Here is a 23,222-nt window from a genome sequence, read left to right as displayed (position 1 = left end):
AAATTGATTACAACTATATAGCTAGTAGTCTGCCTCTAAAATCCTTGTTTGAGCACAGTGATTAAATTGTTAAATAAAATCTGTATATTACAATTATTTCTGTGCTCCATTAAGAGTGGAAAAATGGGGGCGCCTGGGTGGCGCAGTCGGTTAAGCGTCCGACTTCAGCCAGGTCACGATCTCGCGGTCCGTGAGTTCGAGCCCCGCGTCAGGCTCTGGGCTGATGGCTCAGAGCCTGGAGCCTGTTTCCGATTCTGTGTCTCCCTCTCTCTCTGACCCTACCCCGTTCATGCTCTGTCTCTCTCTGTCCCAAAAATAAATAAACGTTGAAAAAAAAAATTAAAAAAAAAAAAAAAAAAAGAGTGGAAAAATGGCAATTGTGTCTACTGACATTTACATTTGAAACCTGTAGGACAGTCCCTACCTAACAAATGTGTCTTTCCCACCACCCCCCCCCCGCCTCCCATTTTTGGCACCTTCTTTTCCCAGCGTCACCTATACTATGGAGGCTAGCTATTATGTCCTCCAAGAAGCCTTTCCTGCTTCACGCCATTCCCTCTTTGCTTTTAAAGAAGCCAGTATCTCTCTACCGTTACAAACCTGTATTGTATTGTACCTGCTCTTTACATAGCTCCCCTCTCAGTCTCCGTACTTGAAGGTGAGAAAGGTGATAAACTCATCTCCATGTTTTCAGCATCTACCTCATTGCCTGGTAAATGGGCACTGTTGAAAGTTGGAACTAGATTCAGGTTAATATCACAGTCATGCTGTGATCTTACCTTGCAGGTCACATGAACAGATTTGCCTCAGACTATATTCAGTCTAAAAGACTGGCACAAGTGCCAATCACCGTAACCACCATCACTCTCTCTACCTCCTTAAAACAACTCTGAGAGTAATGAGAACAACTGTTCTTTTCCCCAGAAGTGCACCCACACAATCCCACCAGAGGCAGAGAAAAGAGAAGCAGGCAATATTGCCTTCTGTGGGCATTTCTGGTGATCTTCCTGAAGGCCACCCTGCCTTGGGACAGATAACTGTTACTTTCTTGACTGTCAATAAACTACTTTTGCACATAGTGTATACAAATGGCGTGTATGTACTGAATCCATCTCAGCCCTTTCTCTACCACCATGTGGTCTGGAGTGAGTCAACTTCGGGGTCCTTAAGTCTTCACCGAAAAATGGGAGGCAATGCCTACTTACGGTTTTGAAAACAGATTCAGAAAATTCATTTGATTCTTTTTTTCTGTGAAAAGTGTTTAACTCCTCAAAAAAGACACTACTAAGATACCTTTTTCCAATTATTAAGAACATGATTCCAGACACACATATATATAATTGTAAGAAAGCTTTCCTCAAAATAACTTGTGAGGACGTAATAGGCTTATGAACTGATATATGCTGTGTTATATTCTGGAGTTACACACACCTGTGGCTTGTACTATTCCAATGGGATTCCTTTCCTCTGGAGTACATACACTACAGTGTGCCGTGTGCCAGGTGTGTGTTGAAGGAACTCTCACATAAGGATTTGTAAACAAATTGTGTGTTAAAGACAATTGCTCTAGGATGTTGAAAAGATTCCAGCTCAAAAATGGGCATGATCTTTCCCATGGAAACAACAGCCCCGGATGCTACCGTCTCCTCCATTGGTATTTAAACATACTGCCTTCCCATGTTCCTCTATCTTGTCTAATCTGGTCCAGTCCTAGCAAGCATAACAACATTTTTAAAAATAGCTAGAGATTAAGCAGTCACAGAAGTGAGAGACACTTTTAATTGAAGTGTAGTCATGGTGACCCTAATTAAACTCATAGGTTGCAGACATTCTTACTGGTTAAACCTGTATTTGTAAGAGAGCAGCAGTGTTTTTCAGGAGGTGACTGAAACCAAACCACTAACTCCATGATCACAAGTAAACTATGCCCTTAGATTTGTGATTTCTCACAATCAACACTAAAAGTCATCTTTATGAGTCCAATATTGTTATCAGCTGTCCCTGATTTTGCTAATTTTCTTTGCTTTTCTTCTAGTCAAAGCCTTCAAATTTGACAAGACTTTTCAGCATCTAAGAATGTTTTGGTTTTCTGGGGCTTTTTAAACAAGAGAATACCAGCCCCTACTGATTCTTAAAGGAAATAGTTCTATGTGAAAATTTCAACAAAATCAAATCTTTCTTTTCCCTTGTAACTTCCTCAAATCCTGACAGAGAATTTAGTTTACTTTAAAAAAAATCTAGAAATATAACCTTTAAATATTCCCAGATTATGAACTTGTCTATAAATTTGCAGAATTATTATGATTAATTGTGCTAGTAAACAAAGATTATAAACATTCTTACAAAAGTAATTTTTTTTATTTGTAAAGTCCTGTTTTATTCCCTCCATAGATTACAATAATACTTCTGGGCCTTCAAGAGGGAAACAGGGGTGCCTGGGTGGCTCAGTGGGTTGGGCACTGACTTTGGCTGGGGTCCTGATCTTACAGTTTTTGAATTTGAGGCCCACATCAGGCTCTGTGCTGACAGCTCAGAGCCTGGAGCCTCCTTTGGATTCTGTGTCTCCCTCTCTCTGCCCCTCCCCCACTCACGCTCTGTCTCTCAAAAATAAATGTAAAAAAAAAAGTTAAAAAAAAAGAGGAAAACAGATATAATCATCTCAAATATCAAGAATTCAGCAGGAGAACTAGGCTAATTTTATCAGTCTTATCCATACCAGCTCCTTGATACACAGACAAAAATTTAAAAAGATATAAATAGCATATATATGTATATATGTAATAAATACTATTGTCATTTTAGGTATAAATTCATATAAAATATTACATAGTAATATATGATATTACATCTACATAGTTGTACATTTTAATGTATGTATTATATCTATTATTATTTAATATTTCATTTATTAACTTTATTTTCATTTACTTATTACATCTATACAAAGACTTGGGACAAACACGTTTTCAGATAAAGATAATATTTTTGATGTGATTTACATTTATATAGAAAAATGATATATGTCATCATAAAGAAAATGCTCTGTATGATGATTTATCACATTTAAGCTCAAACTGTGTGCCTATATATCTACTCCATTTTTTTAAATACAGGGTATAGACATATTTTCTTATATATAATATATTTATATGTAAGTATTTTTATAATATATATTTATAAATGTATTATTTAAAGTCCAAGTGTATCTATCAGATATAATGCAAATTTCAACTACACATAAAATCTAACTTTTAAAAAAATAATTACCTTTGATTCTTTTCTATTGCCTCTAATAAGCTTAATGCACCAATATATCATCAGGCAAATAAAAATTTGCCTCATTAAACAAAGTGAATTGTATATGGCCAAAAATTCTTAATATACAATCACTTTTACCTACCAATAATTTCACAAATGCAATTTAGTCCATTGAAAGGTAGGGTGAAGTTTCTTTAGCTAGCCAGGATCTTTGGATATTTTTTTCTAGGATTATATTAATTAAAAAGTTAACTGAGATAAGGTCAGAAGTTAGATTCTCTAATTTCATCAACTTGTAACTATTTTATGTAATCCATGTCACATACTTTATTCTCTATAATTTCAAAGTGATTGAATTCTAGTTTTTACCTTGAACATTAATCTCTAGAAAGGAAGGTCTGTGTGATACACTAACTTGTTTTTGAAATTTAAACTATCAGCCAGTGAGTGATATTTTTTCAGCTGAATGAGAATAATAATAGTATTGTTATAATAAGCAAAACAACAACAAAATACCAGGGGGGGCCTGAATGGCTCAGTCCATTTAGCAGCCAACTTCAGCTCAGGTCATGACCTCGTGGCTGGTGGGTTGGAGCCCTGTGTCATGCTCTGTGCTGACAGCTCTGAGACTGGAGCCTACTTCAGATTCTGTGTCTCCCTCTCTCTCTCTCCCCCTCCCTCTCAAAAATAAACATTAAAAAATTAAAAAAAAAAAAAGATCACCCCACTTTGGTGAAATTTCACATTTAGAGGTGACTGACTTAGATCTTATTTGACAGCTCAGAACTTTTTGATTTGCAAGAATTTCACCACTGGAGATTGTGCGCTATTTTAATATTAATACAAAAGTAATAATCATTTATTGCCATTCAAGATTTATAATACTTTCTTTGAATTCCTACATTATTACCCATTATATTTCTTGAAGTGAAAATTATTTTTTCTTATACTATTTATGGAGAAACAAAGGTTTTAGGCATTTTGAGAGACTTTAATAATTTTATGTGTTTTTGAGGCATGTTACTTTTTAATGGTTTTAACAGTGTGAATATCTTCAAAGTATTAAAATATGGAAATAGAATAACCCACATCATAAAAGTTTTTCCATGTGTGTTAGAAGCTTGAATAAATTAATACATTTTTGAACCAAATGAGGCTCCAGGAGGCTATGAAGCAAAATTTCAGAATCACTGAGTTCCCAAGAGATACAAATCTAAAACATTAATCAAAGAATTAAAAGTACTCAGTGAATTGGTGTTTGGGTTGCTTAGATAGGATAATACTTATGTGTAAAAGTTCTTCCTTTTAAATAATAAGCGTAATTAAAAACTTGTCCTTAAAATATAGTATAATATCTGGGAATTTTCTAGTAGAAATGAAAGAAATACCTATGCAACCCAATAAAAATAATGTCTGCCTATAAGTTCTCCCGTTGGGATTTACTGATTTTGTGTAAGCCATTAAGCTTTCTAGTAAAAATTTTTCACCCCTCAAAAGCATAAAATACATTTTCCTATTCACTTCAAAAAAAAAAAAAAAGTGAGTTGATTAACTTCAGTTGTTCTGAACAGAATAACAGAAGTTTGTTTTGGGTTCTTGGAAGAAAAATATTGTATTAGAATATGGCCATAAAAGCAGCCCTAATATCAATATATGTTAAAATTAAATTTACAGGTTAAAATACAAGTTTATAATACATATATTTCATTGGCTTGTTCATTTAGACTATTCTATAATGTATGCAAATGTATTAGCATGTGATCTAAAATAGAGTTTTTCCACATATTAACTATCCTATTCTACACTTTTAGGAAAAATAACACTAAAGAACTATTTAGATAGCAATGACTTCAGATGGGCACTATGAATGTGTGAAGATCTAAATGTAAGGATAGTTTTCTATAAATCTAAATAAACATTCCAATTGTGAATTCATTTTAAACATAAACGGAAAATGGCACATTAGAAAATTCTTCTCATTTGTATGTTTATTTTGTTCTATCTATGTACAAAATCACCAATTGTGGCCAAAAATATGTTTATAACCTTTTATCTCTATTGTGGTGTATAATCATAGAATAGTGCTAGTAAACCAAACAACTGAAGTGCCATAATCTATGAATATTCATGTACTTTCATAATTTTTATGTATATATCAATCTGGAAATTTAAAAAATTTTGTTTCTGGAAAAGGTTGCCAGTAATTCTGCAACACCCCTTAGCAAAGTATACACAACTGAAATGAATACATGCCACTTGTATTATATGTATTTAATCAACCTTAAAAATCTAAAACTGCAAATTGACAGCCTTACATACATTATATAATAAATACTAATCATAGGAGAAATTGTGATACCAAAAAATACCTAGCTGTTTTTAAGGACCTTTTATTTCCTAGTCAAAAGATTGTTACTGAGTACTTCCTTTAACTGAACCTCAATGTCAAACAATTACACTTAATCTGTTTAAATATACACATAGACGTTGCTACAAAAGGCCATATTTCATTCTTTCTCATTGCCAAGTAGTATTCCATTGTGTATATAAACCACAATTTCTTTATCCATTCGTCAGTTGATGGACATTTAGGCTCTTTCCATAATGTGGCTATTGTTGAAAGTGCTGCAATAAACATTTTGGTACAAGTTCCCCTATGCATCAGCACTCCTGTACCCCTTGGGTAAATTCCTAGCAGTGCTATTGCTGGGTCATAGGGTAGATCTATTTTTAATTTTTTGAAGAACTTCCATACTGTTTTGCAGAGCAGCTGCACCAGTTTGCATTCCCACCAACAGTGCAAGAGGGTTCCCGTTTCTCCACATCCTCGCCAGCGTCTATAGTCTCCTGATTTGTTCATTTTGGCCACTCTGACTGGCGTGAGGTGATATCTGAGTGTGGTTTTGATTTGTATTTCCCTGATGAGGAGCGACGTTGAGCATCTTTTCATGTGCCTGTTGGCCATCTGGATGTCTTCTTTAGAGAATTCATGTTTTCTACCCATTCTTCACTGGATTATCTGTTTTTCGGGTGTGGAGTTTGGTGAGTTCTTTATAGATTTTGGATAGTGGCCCTTTATCCAATATGTCATTTGCAAATATCTTTTCCCATTCTGTTGGTCGTTTCCTTTGCAGTGCAGAAGTTTTTATCTTCATGAGGTCCCAATAGTTCATTTTTCCTTTTAATTCCCTTGCCTTTGGAGATGTCTCAAGTAAGAAATTGCTGTGGCTGAGGTCAGAGAGGTTTTTTTCCTGCTTTCTCCTCTAGGGTTTTGATGGTTTCTTGTCTCATATTCAGGTCCTTTATCCATTTTGAGTTTATTTTTGTGAATGGTGTAAGAAAGTGATATGGCCTTTTGTAGTAACATGGATGGAACTGGAGAGCGTTATGCTAAGTGAAATAAGTCATACAGAGAAAGACAGATACCATATGTTTTCACTCTTATGTGGATCCTGAGAAACTTAACAGAAGACAATGGGGGAGGGGAAGGGAAAAAAAAAAAAAGATTAGAGAGGGAGGGAGCCAAAACATAAGAGACTCTTAAAAGCTGAGAACAAACTGAGGGTTGATGGGGGGTGGGAGGAAGGGGAGGGTGGGTGATGGGTATTGAGGAGGGCACCTGTTGGGATGAGCACTGAGTGTTGTATGGAAACCAATTTGACAATAAATTTCATATTAAAAAAAAATATATAGAACAGATTAGAAAAATCCAAAAGAATGGTTTATTCTCAGATATTCTTTAATGGTGTCAAATTCAGTGCAATACCAAAAATGCAACTTTATACGAGGTTAGCTTAATATTAAAATGTTGCTGATTTTTAGTAACAACTGTGAATGTAAACTGTACTATCTGGTTTAAACTACAATGCAAAATTATTCCAAATATTATGAAATGTACACACAAAGGAAAGTTGTGTCTTCTATTTCTAATGAAGTGGTTAGTTGAGACAACTATTTAGATAATTCAAACGTAATTACCTGTATATTTTAAGTAAAGCTATTTTAAGGCTTTATTTCCCTTTTTCAAGTTGTAGGTACAGACATCAGTTAGAAATTATGAGTACCAGTATTATGTACCGAAACATGTTGGAACTAAGAATCTCATAGTTGAACATTAGAGCTTAAATATCAAAATCAGAGCAGAAATCCTTGATGGGGTGCAGCCAATCAACCTTTAGGACATAAAATCATTTAGGAAACTGAGCTTCTATCCATACCAGAGAGACATATGTCAATCATCTGGTCAAAATTTTTTACAAAATAAATAAATAACACCAAGCACTGAAACATATACGAGTATTACCAAGCCTAAATTGTTATTGGTAGTGGCAGTGTTCTATGTGTCTTAATTTTTCTCCGGATCAGCAACTATAAAATTTTCCTTTCCAAACAGGATTGAAATGCAACATGAATAAATGGCTACAATGTATTTTTGTCTTGTTTTAATTCTCTCAGGTTATGTCTACAATAGTCAACATCAAACGCTAAAGCTAAGAACTTATGTTTCAAAGAAAAGATTCTGGAATTCTGAATACCATGTTCCATTTCTCCTATACTAAGAAGAGAAAGATGATGGGAGATAAAAGCAGTGCTTAGAAAGACAGAGGAATAAGCAGTAGTTTGATTTGCAGCCAATGACTAGTTACTAGTCATGTAAAATGGAAAAACCATTTCCACACTTTCCTTCGTTTTCATGTCTGGAAAAAGAACAATAATAATATTTTTTATTGGGAATTTTTTGAGAATTGAGAGGAAATGTGTAAAATTGCTTGGCATACCAAATTAAATTTAAAACTTGTATGGTGCCATGATCTTAAAATTGGGTTCCCAAGCTATCTGTAGAACAATTTATATAACAAAAGGACTGTACACACCACAGTCTCTCTTATTCATTTTCTTTCTGACTAGACAATTTCGATGAAATATTAAAATTGTCACAAAGTAAAGGTATTTGGCAGATGCACATCTATAGTGACCTTGTCACTTGCTAAATTTTAATAAACTTTTTCCAGGACTCAGTTGTCACTAAGCTTAGTTTTATGTGTATTTGGAGTACTAGTAGGTGAGTGACAAACGCTATACAACTATACAACACATGTGGGTAACACAAAATCTCAAATCGTCTTGGTATTTAGAATTGCGGAGAAAATAATGGGTGACCAATGCATATCAGTAAATCCTATTGCATAAATGATCAGCATCATTACTATCAGAATCTTTTCATCACTCACAACTAGAAGTTTCATTTAATTGGAAGACTTTTATGACCAGCTCTATAGAATTTTCCCCTCAAAACTCTCAGTAGGTAATCACATATACTTCCACTGTGTAAAAGATCTTTTAGGTAGATGTTTCTCCAGTTTATACCTTTGATTTATATTCCAGCATCTCTCCCATCCCCTAGTCTCATATTTCTAATAGCCTGACATACATTCTCCCCTTGATATATAACTTTAAAAAAGAATTGGGGATGAAAAAAAAAAAAGAAATAGAATGAAAAAAGCAACCTTGGGGGGAGAGCAAGCAAAGCCAGGTCTTCAAAATATATGTATCTGTTAGGAAGAGAGAGCTGGGTATTATAGAAGAGAGCACAACAGAATTAGGTTGATGTGATCTGAATGTTTTTGCTCCTCTGGTATGAGGCCATCATGAGTTCTAATACTGTTTGAATGAGACCATTCTCTAGGTTTACATTTGGGAGTCTCTCATCAAAACTAAGCAAAAGCTTCATCAAAAAAAAAAAGCTTATGCACAGTTAAGGAAACAGTCAACAAAACTAAAAGGCAACCTGTGGAATGGAAGAAGATATTTGCAAATGACATATCTGATAAAGGGTTAGAATCCAAAATATATATAGAATTTATAAAACAACACCCCAAAAACAAAAAATCCAATTTAAAAATGGGCAGAAGACATGAATACATATTTCTCCAAAGAAGACACCCAGATGGCCAACATCACTCATCATCAGGGAAATACAAATCAAAACTACAATGAGACATCACCCCACACCTATCAGAATGGCTGAAATCAACAACACAAGAAATGACAGGTGTTGGTGAGGATGTGGAGAAAGGGATACCCTTTTGCACTGTTGGTGGGAATGCAAACTGGTGAAGCCACTCTGGAAAATAGTATGGGGTTTTCTCAAGAGGTTAAAAACAGAACTATCCTACAATCTAGCAATTGTACTACTAAGTATTTACCCAAAGAATACAAAAATACTAATTCAAAGGGATACATGCACCCCGATGTTTATAGCAGCATTATCTACAATAGTCAAATTATAGAATCAGACCAAGTGTCCATCAACTGATGAATGGATAAGGTGGATGTGGTATATAAACACAATGGAATATCACTCAGCCATAGAAAAGAATGAAATCTTGGCCATAGATCGAGCTAGAGAGTTATTATTATGCTAGGCAAAATAAGTCAGTCAGAGAAACACAAATACATATGATTTCACTCATGTGGAATTTCAGAAACAAAACAAATGAGCAAAGGAGAAAAAGGAGAGAGAGAGAGGCCAACCAAGAAACAGATATTTAATTATAGAGAACAAACTGATGGTTACCAGAAGGGAGGTGGGTGGGAGGATGGTTAAATAGGTGATGGGGATTAAGAAGGGCACTTGTGATGAACACTAAGTATTATACGAAAGTCTTGAATTGCTGTATTGTATACTTGAAATTAATATTACGCTGTATACCAATGAACTGGAATTTGAATAAAAACTTTGAAGAAAAAAGCTAATAAAAAAGTTTAAATTCACCCAGTCCAAAATCAGGTTCATCGTAGCTACCTCAATTTCCACAAACTGACAAGTTAGCAACCCCCTATTTCCATCAGTGATGTGCATATTTCATTCTCAACTACATTCAGAATATGAGATCTGTGTTTTACTTCAGTCTTCAACTGTAACCATCCAGCAGCTACAAACTTATATACTCCATTTCCTTAACACTGGCTCTAGTATCTAGCTTCATTTTGTATAAAGAACTGAAAAGCTCACAAACCATGCAATCTGAAGCAAAAAACTTAACCTCAATTCATTTATCAGCAAAACTAGGAAGATAATCAATAATACCTACTGGATTCTTATAAGGATCAAATGAGAAAGTGGTGAAAAACACTTTTGTAAACTGCAAAGCTCTATGCATATTCAAGATGTAATTTAGTTGTTTTTCACGGCAAGGGTTTTATGATTTTTTATTGCCTTTACTGCCAACCTAATATAAGTTTCATTACTATCCCAATAACCTCCTTAACCTCTAAACTAGTTTTTATACTTCTGTGTCTCCCTGATTCCAAATCATTCTGCAAATATTTTCCCATATCTCTCATAGTGCTAGAATGTCCTCGGTTCATTATTCAGTAACAAAATCTCTTAATGACTCCAAAGTTCCAATGGAATTCAGAAAATACTCTCCAGTCTATCAGAAGCCTTCCATCATACGGTCCTGACCTACCTTTGTATATGTATCTGTATTTCCCATTAATTCCCTCTAATACATTATAACATACTCACAATCACAGGCCCAAAACAAAATCCTTTACTTAATGGGTTCACAAAATCCCTTCTTTTAAAATCCTTACTCTCCTTTCAGATAAATCACCTATCATACTTTGTCATGAGCACATCTTGGCACTTCTGCTCAGATATGAACTTGTCTTTCTCTAAAATTTAACAACACATTATACCTTTCTCAAGGAACACGCCCTGCCTAGTATTTTGCTCCTAGAATGGTACTGTACATTCTGCAAGACCATATGGGCTGTGTGTGAATCATTTTTTAATTAGCCTGTAGTAACTAGGATAGCAATCTGCACTTTATAGATGCTCAAGAAAGCATTCGTCCTATTTAATTGTGTTGATATTCAGTTCCTAATCTCAGGGGAAAAAATAATGATTTCATAAGTAAGGTTTTTGTAGTTTTAGTTCTAGTTTTTAATTTTCCCATTTCTAACAGATTGAGTGAGTTTCTAAAAATGGTTCTCAACTCAAATCTGAGTTAGGCTGACCTGGGGAGTTTTTTCAAACAATTCATGTTTAGACTGTATCCCAAGCCTACTGAACCAGTATCTGTATCTGGAGAGGTATTATGTTAAGGAAAAGTGCTTCAAGTTGCATCTCCAGCTGCTGCAAATGGTCCACAATGTTTCTGGCAATAAATGAAAAAACACATTTTACTCTTGATTACAGGAAAACTTCAATGTTTTCTATCTTGTAGAATGGAGATGACACTTGACATCATTATAGAGATGTGCAAGATATTCTTCAATATAAGCAAAAAGAAAACCTGTTTGAAAATGAATGAAAAATCTTTTGGGATACACATGATAAAAATACCTGAAGTCACAAATATGTTAATTTTAAAACTTTTTTAAATTTTTATTTATTTTTGAGAGAGAGAAACAGAATGTGAGCAGGGGAGGGGCAGAGAGAGAGGGAGACACAGAATCTGAAGCAGGCTCCATGCTCCGAGCTGTCAGCACAGAGCCTGATGCAGGGCTTGAACCCACGAACACTGAGATCATGACCTGAGCTGAAGTCAGACACTTAACCAACTGAGCCACCCAAGCGCCCCACAAATATGTTAACTTCGTAGTGAAAAACAATTACCATGAATGGGAAGAAGAGGTAGGGCTTTGTGTTCTTCTTTTGGAAAATTCAACACATTTTTCATGCATGTTATAATATAAATAGGCTGTATTTTTGCAGACTAAAATTACAAATTGCAAAATAGTCTGAAGGATGGTATGAGATGATAATAAAAGTGACAAAAAGAAACAATGTTTTGTTGCTTCAAAGCTGAATGACTGAATATCTTGTCTATACAAGTGTCCATCAATTGAAATGGTATTTAAAACTCTGCTTCCTTTCATTAGGAGACTGTTCTTTGGCTAAAAGCATCTATATAAGAAATTATTCCTGAATGTTTTAAATATAATAGAAACAGAAAGGTTTTAATTTTAAGGACAAAAACTAAGAACCCATGGAGATGCTAACAGGAACCTGAATCACAACCTTCTGAGGTAAAGCAGGTGGCACCTTAATTTTCATGGAGAATAAAGTGCAATTAAAGGTTTCCTTTTTGTTATTGCTCGATATTAAAATAGGATCTAGAATTCTACATTTGGAAAATACTGATTGAATTTGCATATGATTTAGATGGTTTTGTCTCTTCAACTAATAAGAGTGCAATACATATTAATTCAATGAATGAAAAAATTAAGATAAATCACATGTAATATAAACAAATCTCACAAACTTAATGTTGAGGGAAGCCAGACACAAAAGAGTACCTACTACTTAATTCCATTTGTATAATTCAGAAACAGGCAACACTGAAGTATGTTAACAAAAGTCAGGAAGGTGGTTAACTAGAAGGAGGGGAAATAATGAATGGAAGAGGGAAGAGGAAGGCTTCTGCAGTGCTGGTAAAGCTGTTTCTTTCTTTCTTTTTTTTAATTTTTTTTTTAACATTCATTACTTTTTTAGAGACAGAGTGTGAGTGAGGGAGGGAGACACAGAATCTAAAGCAGGCTCTGAGCTGTCAACACAGAGCCCGATGTGGGGTTCGAACTCAAGGACGGCGAGATCATGACGTGAGCGGAAGTCACTTAACCGACTGAGACACCCAGGAGCCCCAGTGGTAAAGCTGTTTCTTGATGTGGGTGCTGAATATACTGTATTGAATGCTGTATTCAAATTTGTGAAAACTCATTGAGCTGTATATTTATGATGTGTGCACTTTTCTGTACTACATTAACGTTGAATTAAAGTTTATTTTACACCTCCTGCTCTGTGCTGACAGATCAGAGCCTGGAGCCTGCTTTGGATTCTGTGTCTTCCTCTCTCTCTCTGCCTCTCCCCTGCTCACACTCTGTCTCTCTCTGTCTCTCAAAAAATAAATAAAATAAAATGTTAAAAAGTTTATTTTAAAAAAGGACCGTTTAGCTCCATCTCTTATTATGTTTGGAAAGACCTTCCAAATTCAGAGATTATTTTGTAGTCTTCTATTTTCTTTTCTTTGTGTTTTATTCTTTTCATTTATGTGGCTATTTTTTGGTCAATGGTATGAGTTTTAATTAATTCTTAATTAAACTTAAATCTTACACATAAATTATTTCAAATCATGTAAAATGCTCAATTGGTTATTTTCCAATTTGTCATTCTTCCTATTCTCATTCTAAATTAAAACTTGACTGGCCTTGAAAACACAGGTTTCTTTCCCAGCAGGTCTGAACCTGACTTATTGTAGAATATTGGGTCCTGAGAGTTATAGATCTTACTACTAAATCATGTTGATAAGCCAAATTAAAAAGTAACATTTTCAGGTAATTTGAGTTCTTTTCCTGTGATGTAGGGGAGCGACATTTACCACTCCAAAATGTGTCTCTTTAAAGTTTTATCCATGTAAGTAATCTCTACACCCAACATGGGCTCAAATTTACAACCCCAAGATCAAGAGTCGTATGCTCCTCTAACTGAGCCAGCCAACCTCCCCCAAAATGTGCCTCTTTTGCATGTGGATTATTTTATGCTGATTATTTTTAAGAAAAAGAAGGCTTGGAAGAACTTTTGATCTTCCACCTAATTGCCTAACAGAATTTAGATAGAGGACCAACTCCAGGAAGGGAACTATCACCATAGATTACTATACCATGAACTAGGTATAGTAAGCAGGGAGGTAAACCCCCTATAAAACTCCTATGGTGAACAGACCTATCAAAGTCTGTTTGTTAAAATTCCTCCTGTGTCCCAATTATTTCTGTAGGGCCCAACAAACATTTCTTACCAAACATTTATTCTGTTTTTATCTTCCTGTGAATAAATCTTCTTTCCCTTTGAAGTCCCAGACCTCTACCCATTTCTCCTTAAGTCTGAATGGGATATAAGCCTCAATTGCCTAGCTGCCTCTAGCCCTTATAGTCTTTATGGCACTGCCATATATATGTAATTAAGTTTGATTTTCTCTTGTTAATCTGTTTTATGCCAATTTAAATCTTAGACCAGCTGAAAGATTCTTGAAGGATAAAGGAAAATTTTTCCTTCCCAACAATGTCAATGAGTTAATCCTAATTCAGCAATGGTGGCACTGAGATACAAAATCACTTGTTTTGAAAACACAGACTTGTAACCCACATCTTTTCTGACACACATTTATAAAACCTCAGCTCCACCCATTTTCCCTCTTTCCAGAGTTTGCCAGGATGTTCTGTGCTATTCTCAACAGTTCTCTACAAATTCCAGTTCTTCTTTTTCTAGAACTATAAAAATCCTATGACTAAAAATTCTGTTTCTCCACTACTGTGATTCAGGATTTCTTTTGTTCCAATTCCTTTTCTCTTTCCCTAAACTGCACTGTAAAAACCTTTTCTACTGTACTGTTGCTTTCTTTACTATTCTTTCAGTATCCGTAGACTTAAAAACAAATTATTCCCATCACAATGTTGAATTATGATACTGTTGCCAAAATAAATAACAATTTTAGCCTTGTAACGAATATTTACACTCTTTTCATAAATATCCACATTTATTTCACCTTTTAACCTTGTGGAAACTAAAAAATTATAGAACTATAGGAAAATCATGAATTCACATTAATTACAATAATGGCATGATTTCATTACTTATTTCTTAGATATGCTGGACTTGGCAAATGACTGGAAGTGGTAGCTGCGAGCAAGGGAGGAGTCAATATCATGTTTCAAGTCTGCAAGCCTGGGATTATGATAATGTCTGGAGATGACACTAGAGAGTGAAATCCAGTAGAGTCCAAGTAAATGTAAAAATATAAAAACATTTGTCTACTTACCCACTGTTCAGAGTGAGTCTACTCTAAACCTCTTTGTCTACTCTTCACAATTCAATCTCTTATGAGCCTTTCCTACTACTCCAGTTTCCAAGGACCTTCCCTAGGGCTCCCCAGGTCACCCTATAATCCAACAATTAAAAAGTTGACCCTGGCAGGGGCGCCTGGGTGGCTCAGTCAGCTGAGCGCCGACTTCAGCTCAGGTCACGATCTCGCGGTCCGTGAGTTCGAGCCCCACATCGGGCCCCTGTGCTGACAGCTCAGAGCCCAGAGCCTGTTTTAGATTCTGTGTCTCCCTCTCGCTGACCCTCCCCCGTTCATGCTCTGTCTCTCTCTGTCTCAAAAATAAATAAAACGTTAAAAAAAAAAAAAGTTGACCCTGGCAAAGAAAAGGGTTTCCAGGGACCTATTTTAATTGCACAACTGTCATCTATTTTGATGGTTGATAAACATTTTGAATATCACCCCCTGGTAATCTCACAATAAAATAAAACCTACGAGAGGAAAGGCAGATTTAGCGGTGAAGTTGATGATTAATTCACATTGGACATAATTAAATAGACTCAGTTTCTTTGTTACATAAAAAAAAAAAATCGAAGTTGTCTACAAATAGTTTTTAAAAAGTGAGAAAATGACAGCTGAATTAATTACTGCCTGAAGTTTCAACTAAAGAGATATAATCGCTAACATCATTCAAGATAATTTCATAATTTCAAGTAAAGGGCAGAAATGAGAAGATAAATAACCATCACTGATAGAGGATTGTGTGTTTATCAGAAAGACAACAGAGTTATTTCAAATACTCTCTTCTGTAACATTGAAATAACACAAGAAGCTACTCCATTAAAGACACTGTAACTTACATTGTGGGAAACAGTAAGACAAAATACAGTCCTTAACCTCAGGGAGTTTACAATTTAATATGACAGCTAAAGCAGAAACAAAATTTCAGCATAAATCATAATATGCTAGATATGCTAATTAGCATTCCTAAATGGTAAACACAATACACAAAAGAGAGGGATTAAATGAATTTAGATGTATAGGAAAAGCTTTCAGACAATTTGAGACTATTTAACTTGGGCTGAGGGGCATCTGACTTAAGCTCAGGTCATGATCTCAGCGTTCATGGGTTCGAGCCCCACGTTGGGCTCTGTGCTGACAGCTCAGAGCCTGGAACCTACTTCAGAGTCTTTGTCTCCCTCTCTCTCTGCCCCTCCCCTGCTCATGCTCTGTCTCTCCTTCAAAATTAAATGAACATTTAAAAAAAATTTTTTTTTTAATTTAAATTGGACCAGAACAGAAAACCAACAGGCAAAAATTAACACAGAAATGGAAGGACATATAAAACACATTAAAGAAAATTAAAATATTCTTGTATAAAGATTAGAATTGTGTATTTTCACTAGCCTGACAAATTGTTTAGCATATAATAAATGCTCAATAACAATTTCTTCCAAAATTAGTTAATAGAATTTCTATTAGGACATAGAGACATACAAAAATGATTACCACCTTAGACATCATCATATACATAATTAAATCAGTCTTTAATGAGGGTAAGAATTATAGATTGGAGGGAAAAGGGGACAAAACCCCACAAACTATATGTGAGGAAAATCATTACCTAAATTCGTAGGAGGTGGAGGAACAAACGGTATGGCAGTAAACAACACGTAGATTATGAAATTCCATTTATCTACATTTTTAAAAAGTCTCCAAGGAGTGGAGGTGGTGGAACGAGAAAAGTGAATACACATTTAGGACATTCAGGGTTAACTGCAAGCAATCAGACAGCTATTGTTAGGGAAAGTTTAATTAGAGTAAGTGAGAAGATTTTAAATAAATGAAAAAACTACAAAAGGTTTGCACGTGTTTCTCCTAAATGAGTTATAAATGCCTTAGACAATTTACAAGTAAATTCTTGAGTGGGGCACTGGACCGAGAATGACTGTTATTTCACACCATGATGATGCATAATTGCAGAACTAAAACATCAAGTGTGTTTATCAACTATCTTCAAAAGGAACAGACTAGAAAATGATAGATAGCACTTACATGGTATTTCCCAGATAAATGAAGTTTGCACTTATTCTAAGTGTCACTATTTAAAACAACTACATTAGACACCATGCAGAGTGCTAATAAAACCTTTACTCTCCTTGTTCAGCACATTTCAAGAGTCAAATTTTATGACTGGCAGCTCACTAGTTCAGCCTTTTCATGAAGTCATCTTCGAGAGATAGCGATCTACTCGGTGGCCCATTTACAATCAGTCCCACATCAGAGCCAGGAGGTTTTAACGCAGAGCTGTTCTGTGAATGCTCCCTGAATTTTAAACGAGCCACAAAGTCAGCTGAAGCTACTTCAAGCAATTGAAGCTTTTCAAAGATACTACCACTGATTGCTTTGTAACCCAGACAAGTCAGTTTCTCAGCACTTCAGCTTTTCAATTGTTAAAATGAGGTTTTAAATATTCTTACTTCACATCACTTGACGAAATGGTGGGGATTATGGAGACGATTTTAGTAAAGTGGTTTTAACTTGTTGAAAATTGGTACATTTACACTGATTATTCATACTAAGGTCAAGCAATGTCTCTGCACTCAGACCACTGCCAAGGTGTTTAAATAGAAAAGGACAAGTGACTATATTTCTTCTGTTGCAAATTAGCTCAGGCTACCCATTTTAATGTCAACTGGTTACTTGCGTAACAGCATTGCCACATTTTTGTAGGCATCAGGGTGCACGAGATGTTTGTTACAGAATTAATCTCAAGTTGATGAATTACGTTAAACATACCATTAGATTTCTGACCCCAAATCACACCACTTCGTGAAGTTCCTAATCTGCGAATATAATTATCACCTCAATTATCTGAAGCACCCTAGCTAGTAAAACAAAACGTGTCTGTAAGCAAGTAACACCGTCAAGCATTGTTCACTTAAATTCTTGACTGAAATATTCTCTCTGAACTGACAGATCAGGTTACTTTATGGGTTACCTATGGTTAAATTCATACACAAAATATGGGGCGCCTGGGTGGCGCAGTCGGTTAGGCGTCCGACTTCAGCCAGGTCACGATCTCGCGGTCCGTGAGTTCTAGCCCCGTGTCGGGCTCTGGGCTGGTGGCTCAGAGCCTGGAGCCTGTTTCAGATTCTGTGTCTCCCTCTCTCTCTGCCCCTCCCCCGTTCATGCTCTGTCTCTCTCTGTCCCAAAAATAAATAAACGTTGAAAAAAAAATTTTTTTTAAAAAAAAATTCATACACAAAATAATATAGATATCTGAACAGTTTTCCCCCACTTTGTAAGGGGACACTCAAAACAATGACATACAGACAAATAAAACTGATTTAAAAATAAAACAAAGAGCTGATATAAAGTTGCTTAAGATGTATATTATATGGGTTTAATTAAACTTTACATGGTGCTATCCAGTATGACAGTTGCCAACCAGATGTTGCAATAGGGCACTTGGAATATAGTCAGTCTGAATGAGGTATGCTGCAAGCATCAATAACATACCGGATTTCAAAGACTTAGTATAAAAAATGTAAAATGTCTCATTGCTAATTATATTGATATTGATTCTATATTAAAATAATATTTTGCATATATAGAATTAAATAAAATATATTATTACATCATTTTCATTGGTTTATTTTTAGTTTTCAATGTTGCTACTAGAAAATTTTAACTTACATATGTGATTTGCAATATATTTATACTAGACAATGCTGATATAGCTGTCAAAAACAGGTGAGAGGAATCCACTGAGTAAATAATCTTTTTTCTAAATAGAGGAAACAAAAGTTCTCAACCTAGATACAGAATTTAAAAATTCATACATGTACATGATTCCTGACAAATACTAAAGACAACAGGAAACAGTTTCTGCTGATAATTACATTGTATCATGAAATATAATGAATGTCAAATCATGTTCACCCTGATTTCAGGAAAGAACATCTACATTGGGAAATTATGTCAGATAAACAAAATGTGTGTAGAAAGTATAATAACCATGTTATCATAAGCATATGTAACCACAAGCTGGAATATCAACTTGTAGAACAATCTACACAGTGACTACTACACATTATAAAACTAGTATCTGGATTCTATGGCTTTTAGGCATTATTGTTATGAGACTAATGTGCCTTTCAAATTTCATCAATCATATTTATTTAGAAGAAAGACTTATCAAAAATTATTTAATTATTTTAATTTTGCTTTTTATATGTCATTCTCAAACATCATTTTGCTAACACTGAAAAGCTAATTACTATACCCGGGTCACAGAAAATTATGCACTGAAATTTCTTAGATTAAAATATGGATCTATATTCTGGATTAAAGAAAGAGCATTTTGACCCGTTAAAAAATTATTAAACCAGTTATAAAATTATAATACACTCCTGCAATTATTCTGCTAATCATATAATTCATTTCCAAGGAATGTTCAAAGTTCCCCCTAACAATCCTTCCCCTGCCACCTTCATCCCCTTTTTATTGTCAGACAGTCTTACTCCTGAGAGTTCTTTTGAACATGCTGTTAATGATGGTATATTGAGGTGGAATTTAAAATTAAATCAACATGGGATCCACTACCACCAATAGGTGAAGATCCAATGACAAGATGAGTTCATCAAATTTCAACACCTAAATGTTTCCTTTCCATCTAAATTCATGTCTCAAAAGTAAATCATTGTATATCAAAAAAAAAAAAAACCCTAATCTAATGACCCAAATGCTTCACTTCCTTTAACTACATTCTATAATCCCCCCATCTTTCTATTTCTACTCTCCCTCATGCGCTTGTTCTCACTCAAGCTCTTATTCTCATAATCTAAGACAGCTGGTTTATACAATTGGATAGCTATCAAGACTCTTTCAAAATCTGAAATACTCATTTACCTCTCCTAACTTCCTGTTACATAAGACTTGCTACCTAGGAAAGCTTCATCCACCTCTCTGAGTAATATAAAATGTTAGGAAATGGCATACTTCTGTTAAAACGTTTCTTAAATAGTACTTGCATTCTTCTTCATTACATTATCAATTGCCAAAGAATCATAGAGTAAGACCAATGTCCAGGTTGAAGGCTTTTATTTATATGCCATGATTTATAATTATAATGTTAGAGAAATATAGTGTATTATTTATGAGTGAACTGTTGGACGAAGAACACTGCCAGGGTTCAAGTCCTGGCTCCACCATTTGTTACTTGTATGACCTAGGCACATTACTTCTTTGCCTTGATTTTTTTATCTGTAAAATAGTATTAATACACTACCTATCTCTTACTGTGAAAATTAAATAAGGAATAACATGAAAAATGCTGAGAGAATACCTAGCATATTAAAAATATTCAATAAATCATATGCTCAAAACTCCAATATCAAAAAAGAAAGAAAAATGATAATTAAATTCCAAGGTAATTCTGATCTCCAAAACTATTCAAAATTTTTGTGGCTCAGAAGTAGACTGGAAGACAGAAGGAGAGTCATAAAATCTCACTTTTCAAAGCAGGACAATAAAACATCTACAATGTCTGCAAATTTTAGATTAAAGGTCATAGATGCAAATGAAATCTGAATTTATACACTTCATTTCAAAGTGTTCAAATTAAAATTTCCCTAATTTCCTAATAGAGAAAGGCCACCATTGTTGCATTCTCAATTAAAATTTAAAACAGGGTAAGATATAAAGCATAAAGTCCTGCTTTACTCAGATTGGCATTATTTCTTCTATTTATTCTGAGGTGCAAAACTCATTTTCTCAGTGAATAAAGTTTAATGAAGCAATGGAGTGAGCATATGTCTCTATGAGAAAACAGAATGTTTTCTACTGAGATTTCTCCAGAATTCATGTAGAAATTGATTATCTTTCAGAGTAACTTTAGGGTTGCCTGGGTGGCTCAGTCAGTTAAGCATCCAACTCTGGACTTCGGCTCAGGTCATGATCTTGCAGTTTGTGAGTTCGAGCCACCCGCCACCCCCCCATTGGGCTCTATGCTGACAGTACAGAGCCTTCTTGGGATTCTCTCTCTCTCCTTCTCTCTCTGCCCCTCCCTCACTTGTGCTCTCTCTCTCTTTCAAAAATAAATAAATAAACTTAAAAAAAGAGTAACTTCAAATGGTGTTAGGATGCTTTAGCACAGTCATGCTTGAGATACCACTTGAAGAATGAAACCAATTATTTGGTGAGAGCTGAAGTGTGGGATAGTATCTTCACCTCTCTCTCCATCCCCCCTTATCAGTCCACAAAAAGGAGAAAATACTAGTTGGGCCAAATTCCACGTCACCAATTGGACCATGTATGCAAATGAATGGATGGGGGGTGGGGGAGAGGGGAAAATGGGTGATGGGCAATGAGGAGGGCACTTGTCAGGATGAGCACTGGGTGTTGTATGGAAGCCAATTCGATAATAAATTATATTTAAAAAAAAAAGGAATGACCTAGGGCAAAGTGAGATGTGAGCATTTCTGGGTCCCTCGGCTTAACATCATTTAAAACCACATCAGTATTGGGGCACCTGGGTGGCTGGGTCAGTTAAGCATCTGACTTTGGCTCAGAACATGATCTGAGTTTGTGGGTTTGTGGGATCTGAGTTTGTGCCCCATGTCAGGCTCTGTGCTGACAGCTCAGAGCTTGGAGCCTGCTTCAAATTCTGTGTCTCCCTCTCTCTCTGCCCCTCCCTCACTCTCACGCTCTGTCTCTCAAAAATGAATAAATGTTGGGGCGCCTGGGTGGCGCAGTCGGTTAAGCGTCCGACTTCAGCCAGGTCACGATCTCGCGGTCCGTGAGTTCGAGCCGCGGTCCGTGAGTTCGAGCCCCGCGTCGGGCTCTGGGCTGATGGCTCAGAACCTGGAGCCTGTTTCCGATTCTGTGTCTCCCTCTCTCTCTGCCCCTCCCCCGTTCATGCTCTGTCTCTCTCCCAAAAATAAATAAACGTTGAAAAAAAAAAATCTTTAAAAAAAAAAAAATGAATAAATGTTAAAAAAAATAGTTTTTAAAAACACCTCAGTATCACTCCTACTTAAAACAGTAGAAACAGTGGAAAAATGAAGAAAGAGAAAAAAGTAGTGTGTAACTTCTCTGTTAGTATTTAACATGTACTGTGATATGCAGAGGAAAATCATGATTTTGGAGCTCTGAACATTGGCAATCACCAGACATAATTCTAGAGTTTTGTTTTGTTTTTTGTTTGTGAGGTATGTGCCTTTTTTAGGGGGTTAAGGGTACTCAAGTGTTCCCATGGATGACAGGGCATAAAAAGTTATAGGAATCTTCAGGGAAATTATGAGGCACAGACATTTGAGAATCACTACTATGCAGCTATATAAGACATCTGTAAGTTTTCCAGTGAAAAATCAAGTCCCAGTTGAATATCTGCAATGTTACTAAAAATGAGGAAGACCTCTATTTTATTCTCCAAATTGAAAAATTACACTAATGCTTAAAATCCCATGTAAGCACCTCAGTAACATTTGGCAACATCACACAATCTGCAATCTGAAGATTAAAATTAAAACATATGGTCATATTGATATATTTTTAAAGAAAACAAATTTCAAGAGCAAGAATAAAAGAAGAGATTGTCTTACCTCCCATCTCGATCCCAGTCATACACCTCTACTTTGATTGTTCTGTCCATGAGGAAAACATACACATAGTTACTTAGTAAGATTAAAATAACATGATTGAGCATTAAAAAATAAGTTGCAGATTTTCTTAGATGAAATAATGTAGGTTTCATAAAATAGTTTGAAGTTGATTTTGTTGATTTTATTACTATATTTTGATTTATATCTTAAAATGGGTTTTTCAAATCTTATTGATTCTTCAAAGGCATAGGGAAAGTATATGGGAGGAGCATGCGGAATTTGACATAGCTCCTCAATGAGAAGGTCTGCAACTACTTTCCTACTCTTGAAAACCATTGTGTTAGAGCAGGATTTCTCGATTTTAGCATGAATCACAATCACATGGAAAGCTTCTCACACCTTGAATTGTTGGACTTCATGCCCAGAGTTCCCAGTTCAGTGGGCTTGAGTTAGGCCCTAAGAATTTGAATTTCTACCAAGTTAAACCAGGTGATGCTGATGCTGCTCATCAAGAACCACACTGCAAGAACAA

The 23,222-nt window shown here is 35.3% G+C and overlaps 1 protein-coding gene across 1 annotated transcript in view; it reads right to left on the bottom strand.

The window, feature by feature from the left end:
* The window catches only part of CPNE8 (copine 8), a 234,557-nt gene that overhangs the window by 87,860 nt on the left and 123,475 nt on the right, over window positions 1-23,222 (bottom strand). The window contains exon 10 of the mRNA XM_025930235.2: window positions 22,691-22,732. Coding sequence (XP_025786020.1) covers window positions 22,691-22,732 — 42 coding nt within the window. The remainder of the gene's footprint in view (window positions 1-22,690; window positions 22,733-23,222) is intronic.

This window comes from Puma concolor, chromosome B4 (genome assembly GCF_028749965.1).
Source record: "Puma concolor isolate L17-30 chromosome B4, mPumCon1.1.hap2, whole genome shotgun sequence".
NCBI lineage: Eukaryota > Metazoa > Chordata > Mammalia > Carnivora > Felidae > Puma > Puma concolor.
The sequence above is the reverse complement of the archived record's forward strand: the minus strand, read 5'-3'. Positions and strand labels throughout refer to the sequence as shown.